The sequence below is a fragment of the Ciona robusta genome, chromosome 12, assembly GCF_009617815.1.
Source record: "Ciona robusta chromosome 12, ASM961781v2".
Lineage (NCBI taxonomy): Eukaryota > Metazoa > Chordata > Ascidiacea > Phlebobranchia > Cionidae > Ciona > Ciona robusta.
Window position 1 is genome coordinate 3,868,062 of NC_143246.1, and position 7,717 is coordinate 3,875,778.

At 31.1% G+C, this 7,717-nt stretch overlaps 1 protein-coding gene and 1 long non-coding RNA gene across 2 annotated transcripts; both read right to left on the reverse strand.

The window, feature by feature from the left end:
• Nucleotides 1-2,984: 2,984 nt before the first annotated feature.
• LOC149726932 (uncharacterized) lies at nt 2,985-4,540 on the reverse strand. Its single transcript, XM_089889473.1, has 3 exons — nt 4,455-4,540; nt 4,198-4,340; nt 2,985-3,873 (listed from the first exon to the last, which is right to left on the reverse strand). The coding sequence occupies exons 1-3, from the start codon at nt 4,459-4,461 to the stop codon at nt 3,610-3,612; spliced, it is 414 nt and encodes a 137-aa protein (XP_089745599.1). The 5' UTR covers nt 4,462-4,540; the 3' UTR covers nt 2,985-3,609.
• Nucleotides 4,541-6,130: 1,590 nt separating this feature from the next.
• Nucleotides 6,131-7,663, reverse strand: LOC149726933 (uncharacterized). The gene is made up of 3 exons (XR_016386154.1): nt 7,519-7,663; nt 6,684-6,764; nt 6,131-6,413 (listed from the first exon to the last, which is right to left on the reverse strand). It is a non-coding gene; the product is annotated as an uncharacterized LOC149726933 (long non-coding RNA).
• Nucleotides 7,664-7,717: the final 54 nt, after the last annotated feature.

The window sequence follows — 7,717 nt, forward strand, 5'->3', positions numbered from 1 at the left end:
TTGTGTATCCTTACTACTTCACACATATAAATAAGGGATTTACAAACTTGTCCAAAATCAAAATAACACTGAGCAAGGTTTAAATATATACTTGCATGGAATCCTGTGGTTTGCTTAGCTCCTTTTAACATGTCCAAACATTTTTGTAATATTGGAAATGCTTTGTCATATTGATTGGTTTTAACCAAACTGTGGGAGATTATAATTAATTCTGCAACTTGATAATATGTAGGAATATATTTTCCTTCAAGTGTTTGTAAAAACTTTTTGTAATATTGAAATGATTTTTCTATCATAACAATTGATTGATCTTTCTGATCTACAAGTAATAGACAATTACCATACTCAAGTAATGCCTTACTGAACTGTTTCTGATAATCCAATAAAGTTTTCATTTTTTCGCATGAAATTATCAACTTGTTCATATCTTCAATTTCAGTTAGAATGTTTCTTTCATTCCATCGACCCAGTTTAAGTTTGCATTTAAATGCTACAGCTCTGACTCGAAATTTCACCAGGAAGTTTGCATTTTTGCAAAGCGGAATTATTTTTTTACATAAATCACTGCATAGTAAACAGTCATCAATTCCATCTAAGGCATCAAGAAGAAAGGGTATATTTACTTCTTGAAGTAAGCTGGAAAAGGTAATCAGTTTTCTTAATTCTGTCTTTATATCTTCTTTTAATCCAAGAGTAAACAAAATAATCAGTTTAGAAGCATATTTCCATGCAGCACTATCCATTTGGTTAAAATTCAATGAAAATGTTGTGTGTAGTGCAAGAGTGATTAACTTGTGTAAACTAACTGCTGTCTCCATAAAGAAACATAAACTTTGTTTTCCAACCATTTCTATTAATCCAGCTATAATACTCTTTGGATTAGAATCGTCCATGAATATATCTTCTTGTCCTCCCTTTGAATGATAAACTTTGAATCTTATCTCACAAGCCACTGCAACCATGAATCGAAGCTGATGAGCCACCATTTCACTGCATAAGTTGCATTGTTCCAATATATCAATGATATCAAAACATGAAGATTGTTTTATTGAACACAGCCGACCAATCGATGCAATAAAGATTGTTGCACTTCTGTAAATTACTCGCTTAATGTTGAAATTTTGTAAACCGCTAAACATTGTTAATTGTGACGTAATAATACACAAGTTCTGTAAATCATCATTCATTTGTTTCATCACCATTGAAAAGTTGCCAATTTCATCTTTTCTTGCAACAATAATATGTGACTTGTCCTGGTACTCATGGAATAAGGTTTTTTCACCAGCAACAAAGCAAGATTTTGATAAAATATCAGCCAAGTGATATCCCTGCTTTATGTCTTGTTTTTTCTCCAACAGTTGAAGCATTTCTTTCACCGGCTTTATAAGCTCCATTTTCCATGGTTTGTTTACAGTTGGTTGTCTTCCAAGTGGTATCTTGCTTGCATGTGACATCATTCCATCGAATGTTACACCATTTGGTGTAAAAGCATCATAAAACCAGTTTAAACTTGAAATTGCAACCGAAGGAATCATGGTTTCTCCAAGGTTGATTAGGACGATGTGAAATATTGTGGAGAACCACTTGAAGAATCTCATGATCGTCTTACGCTCTTCACTCCAAGCTGCTTCATCTTCAAGAAGAATGATGTGTTCAAAATCTGAATACAATGTAATTTCTGATCGTGCCAGGGAACCCAACCCTACTACAGAGTATTTACATGGGGGATTTCCCAATATACCAATGCATTGATCAGATACAAATCTCATTAATTCAGTGTATTGCTTTGTAGCTTTTTTCTGGATAGTTTGAACATCCGATATTTTATTTCTTTGTAATTGAATCAGTCTATCACCTTCCACATTATCAGGGATTTGAGTCACTTTATTGTATTGTTCTCCAAATTTCTTTCTTGTTTGTTTCAGTTTTCTTTGGAGATTTGCAGAAATCTTCAACAAATTAGCACCATATGTTTTGGCCTTTGCCTTCACCAAAACAGCTGTGCAAAAACTTCTAAGATCACTTTTAATTTGATCATTTTTTGGATCTCTTACTATAGCAGCTTTATACAAAGCTACACTACGAATAGCATTCAACTTTTTTTGCTTAGTTTTACTTCCATATATCTCGGCCAACTCATGAAATATAGGAACTGATTTTTTTGGATCAATTTCTTTGCCATTTTCATCACACAGCAACTTCAATTTGTCAACCAGATTATTTTCAACCTCACTAACCTCAACTGATTCCATTTTCAAATGAAGGAATATCTGTACAGCAATGTTGGCAGGTTACTGATCTTAAATAAAGTGACTTTGGTGGCTGAGTATAAAAGAAGCTACATTTTATTGTTTGAGTACACCTTAAGCAAACAATGTTATGTGTGGATTGTGTGCTCTAAATAAACTTTTAAGTAGGAAAATGTAACTGTAGCAGTTGACTTTGCGCAAGAGATATATGCTTAAGGTTCTTCATCTTTTTTACCTATTGTTTACCTATTTCGTATGTCGAAGAAAAAAAAAGCTGTTTGGTAAATTGAGGCCATTATTTTGTGTAAATTTGTCTTTGTGTGTTTAGCATGTGTTAAATCCCATAAAACTCTACATATTTTATTGTGTTGAGAGAGAGTATGACTTTTCCAATACTTGGCTGTATAGTGAGATTTCGCTTGATAAATTGTCTAATAAAATGAAATGTCTGAATAAAGTACTGGTATGTGCATCGAGCACTTATGTCGTGTCAATGGTCCCTGGTTAAATACGAACCAGTTTACAACTATGAAACATGAGTAGCCAAACTACTTCAACTAACCAATAAAAGATTAACAAACATGCGTCAAATAACAGGAAGCATAGCTTTTATATAGCAGCTTGCAAGGCCATTGGCCCTTGCCTAATTTGTCATTAGTGACTTAAAATACTTCCAAAAATCTTTTATTTTCGCATAAAAGTAATAGTTTGTTTAGATCATTCAGTTAAAAAAAGTTAAAAGTGAAAAAATTTGCATTCAAATGCTACAACTCAAACTCAAAGTTTTTCCATACATAAGGTTATATGTTATATCTCATTAATTTTTTAAATATTTTATCACTATATTTTTTCTATTGTTTTGATTTATGAGTTTAGCAAAGGTTTATGTGGAAAAGCATCTACTCTAGAATGTAGGCTATGTGGTTTAACTAAAATTTGTACAACATGAATGCATGACAGCTGTGTAGATTTTAAAGAGAACAAGGTAGGAGTAATTGGTTGTGGGTTTGATTTATACCCACACTGTTAATATTCAACTCATAATTACCTTGTGTATATATTAGTAATTACTTCGTGTATATATAACTTCTGTTCCATTAGCATCAGAAGTATTATTTAATTCTGAACTTAAACACCTAATACATTAAATTATAACATAATTTTTAATTTGTTTAATACTTTGCTGTTAATTTATGCTCTATGTATTTTTTAAACACACATACACCTTATAGTCCCAACATAATTTAATGTTCTGTATAACATACCTTCTAAAATAACAACTTTAACAGAAAATAAAGGTTTCAAGATTGAAATAAAACAATAAAATTAAAGGCAGAAGCCAATAGTTTTAAAAAATGTTTTAAGTTAAATTTGTTCGGTTTGAATTAGATACATTTTCTGTAATAGAGTTTGGAATGCGTTGGTTGTTTTCTGTTTGTATTGTCAATTGGCTTATTATTGGGCAACGAGTGTCTTGTGTCTGCAACCCTGGGTAAGCAGGAGGTGGACCTAATGTATCATCTTCATAGCTTGGTTGAGGGTATAAAATATCTCCGTATAAATGTTGGAGATCCTGGTATGAAGGTGGAGCATCGGATATTGGTTTCTGAAATGCTGGATTGTCCTAAACAAACATGAATGAACTTGTAGTGCATATTTATCATTGCGTGATGGGTCCACATTAGTCATTATTAAATGTACACCAATACACTTTTATTTATATTGTTCCTTTTTACGAAAACACATCTTTCATTTGATAAAAACATATTTGCTACAGACTGCATTTGCCTTTTTACATTGTGACGTAAAAGTTAATTTTGCAGAATTTAATGTCTAAGTTGCAGTTGTAAACTAGATTTAAGCAGTTGTAGTTTAATGCAACAAGGGCTGTTAAACAAAGCATTTTCCTAAAATAAAAAACTACATTAAAATATAAATATTTTTTCACCTGTGCATTGGGACGCGCGGTTGTAACTGTTTCTGTTTGTAGCTGGACTGGTGTTTTGTTGCACTCTTTTCTCATCATTTTGTAACATTCCTTCAGTACAACAATCACAATTACAAATACAAGAGACATGCCCATCCAGAAATCTAACAAAAAATCAAACAATTATTATGTTCAGATATGTAACCGTTCATCAACTTATAAAATATAGGTATTAAATTTGCTGATTCACAATCATTTATAACTGTAAATTAACTTACACCACATGCCCCAGAATGCAGTGTAGGAGCAACAGAATGGGGTTCCTGTGCTGTTCTTACCACAACAGTATTGTATCTTACTGCCAGAATCTGTTGGTTTAAAAGATGTATTGTAAATAAATGAATGAATGTAGTTTACTTTATCCTCGCGTGGCCATAAAATGAGAGTCGTGTTCATACACCTCGTGCAAGCTTACGAGCCACTGCGCCCGAGATTATACAGTGAAAATTTTGATAAAGTAAAATACAAACCTCTGCAATAATAACCATCTCCACAGTATTCATATGCCTAAAAAATAGCAAGTTTATATTTAGAGCTAAGAAGTTGTTCTTGTCTAACTTGTATATGTTTTGTACAAGTAAAGTACAAGCTGTTTGTTTTAATATAGTGCTAAACTAATTATGTAGGACTGTCTTGGTTATAAATTTATTCCACAAAGACTACTATCTACTATCATTATTACATTTCACTTACATGTGCCCATCTTGCATGCATTAAGAACAGAATCACCAGAACAGAAATAAATTGAAGACACATTTTCATCAATATTAAAGGTACAGGCTTTTAACAGACTATTCTGTATGACTAATTTTGACTACTTTGCACAACGGATATACTTATTCTGAAGATTGGTTTATTGCTGTTATGTAGCAAACATAAAACAGAACATGTGGTAGAAATAGACCATTTCACAACGATTGTGTAATACACCTACATCTGACCTCACTTCTCAAAGGCCATGTCTGTGTTGTCTTTGCAATCATGTTTACTGTTGGGCAAATATTTACCGAACAAAGCCAGCACATTACCTTGTACCTATTTTTAAAATGTCAAGTCATTTCATATTCAACTAAATGCTATTGTGTTGAAAGAATTAAAAGAAAAATTGTATAATTTTTTCATATTATTTTTTTCCGATTATTTTAACAAGATACATTTTTTTTGAGTGTTTTTACAGATAAACATCACTTTATTGTACTTCAGCTCAAAATTTCTTTTGATAATAAATAATTTGTTTATAATTAGGGATTATTTGAATTTGTATGCTGTATTTTTTAATCAATGTAGCTTTCACCAATGGTGTGTTAAGAATGACTTTGCTGTTGTTGCAAGTTTCCCTATTTTCGTTGTAATTATTTTTATCTTCATTAATGTATTCGAATGAATAAAAGTTATGTAAAGATAGATATTCATATCGATAGTCTTAAAATAAAATCATGTAAAGCATTAGAACTGAAATAAATTTACTAACTTTTCCTAAAAATATAATTCTTGCTTACGACACATGTTTAAATCTTAGTGCAGCCTTCACTTTATATTGCAGCAGTTTTTTTCAATAAAATGAGACAACTTGACACAGTTTTCTTTTGGGTTGGGTTTACTGATAATAGATTATAACTAAATATTAAAATTTCAACATACAATGATGGCAATGCACAATGTACAAAATCATTAATAGTTAATGTTATATTAAATAAACACATTTTTTGAAAGTTCAATGATCTTATGCACCGGTGCTGACTAAGAATTATACAACAAATATAAATTTAACATGAGGATTATCTCTACAATTGTATCTTTATTATAGCAGCTCCCACTAAGTAAAATACATGGTAACTCGTAAGCTGTCACCAGGTGTATAAACACCCGTGTTGTAAGGGCTGTCGTTTCCGGCCACGCGAGGATGAATAAGTTACATTCATTCAGCTCAAATTTTTGGTAATAAATGTGCGCTAATTTGGCTCATGCATGGTAGCTTGGTCGTTTTTCCAGAAGACTGCTACAGTACCTTTCAAATTGCAATAAAGAACAATTGTATAAGTGACCCACTATCCTGTTATAGCAGTAATTTGTATGGTTCTTGTTTTCTTAGTTTAATTTGTATTTCACCATCAGACAGCAGCATCGTACTAGTATACACAGAATGGTAATTCCTATAGCCAGTCCAAGCCATACGTCTGAAACAAAAATATTTTTATTCCAGTGGTTGTCTTTTTATATGTTTGGTGTCAAGGATTAGTTTACTTTGATAATCCAACAGTAAGATAAGATGTGAAGGTATGCCATTACGGAATGAATTAAACTTCAAAGTAGTTGCAATATAAGTTTAGTTGTACTGAATAATATAAACCAAAAACTCCTGACAGTTTATTATTTCTGCTAAAGTTTAAACATTCTTTTATTTTTTAAGTATATGAATGCTCATTAAATTAATAAAAGTTACTTACACCACATATTTGTCGTACCACTGTAGTGCAGGTTTTCATTAGAGTTGGTTTTACAGCAAGTCATTATCTTGTTCCTTGTATCTGTATGTTGTGTAAAGGAAGTAAAAAAGTGTAATCATAAGTTGAATTTTGAAATCGTGGTCTTTTGATTTTTTTCAAATTAAGTAACTAAATGGTTAAAAAGAGTGTTTGTTCAATGTCAGAAACAGGTTTTTAAACATGGAGTGTTATAAATTTTGCTCTTGAAAAAACAAAGGCAAAGTTCCTGTCTGAACATGAAAGAGGTTTTTTAAATTAAAAAAATCTTGTTTACGTTTCGTTAAACAAGCCGGAAAATTTACCATTTTTTGGAAGTTCAGAACACTTTAACTTTGACATATAATATTATTTATAGTTGTTTTTAAAATAGCACAATAGATAAACTGTGTTATTTTAAAGTTTAATGTTACAATTGTTAAGAAGTCTGTTGATTTTTTGGGTTACTGATCTCATCCTTGATACTTTGAGGGAGTTTAACAAAACATTGGGACCCAAATTTACAAGAAGACTTTATTATGTTTGCGTGTTGTATGTTGTTATTGATAGACTGGTTACAACTGTATTAGTAAATAGAAAAAAAATGTTTATAATGTGTAATGTCTGATGCATAATGTGTTTAATTTCTGTGGATTGGGCTTTTAAATGACTGTAACATTATCATTTTCCAGTTTTTAAAATAACTTAATTTAATTACACCAAAATATTAAACAAAACCTTTTTAAAGTACTAATGCACTAGATAACTATATACTTATCTTTTACAAAGAACAACATCTGTTTTAAACATAAACATTTACCATCTATCTCGGCTCTTTCTTTATTCTCAAGCATGAACCAGTTTCTTCCAATTGGGATAAAGCCCAGTAAATGGTGACATTTAAAACTTTTTTTTCCATCGAAAAATTTTGCTTTGGTATTTGTTCCAAATGGAAACTAAATAACAGCTATGTGTATTTTGCCATTAATGTTCACTTGTCTTCTTAGTTTTAAATTGCA

Excerpts from the sequence above, each read along its gene's own strand:
- LOC149726932 (XM_089889473.1), bottom strand. Across the intron at positions 3,874-4,197 it reads CCGCGCGTCCCAATGCACAG|GACAATCCAGCATTTCAGAA; the intron begins GTGAAAAAATAT and ends ATGTTTGTTTAG.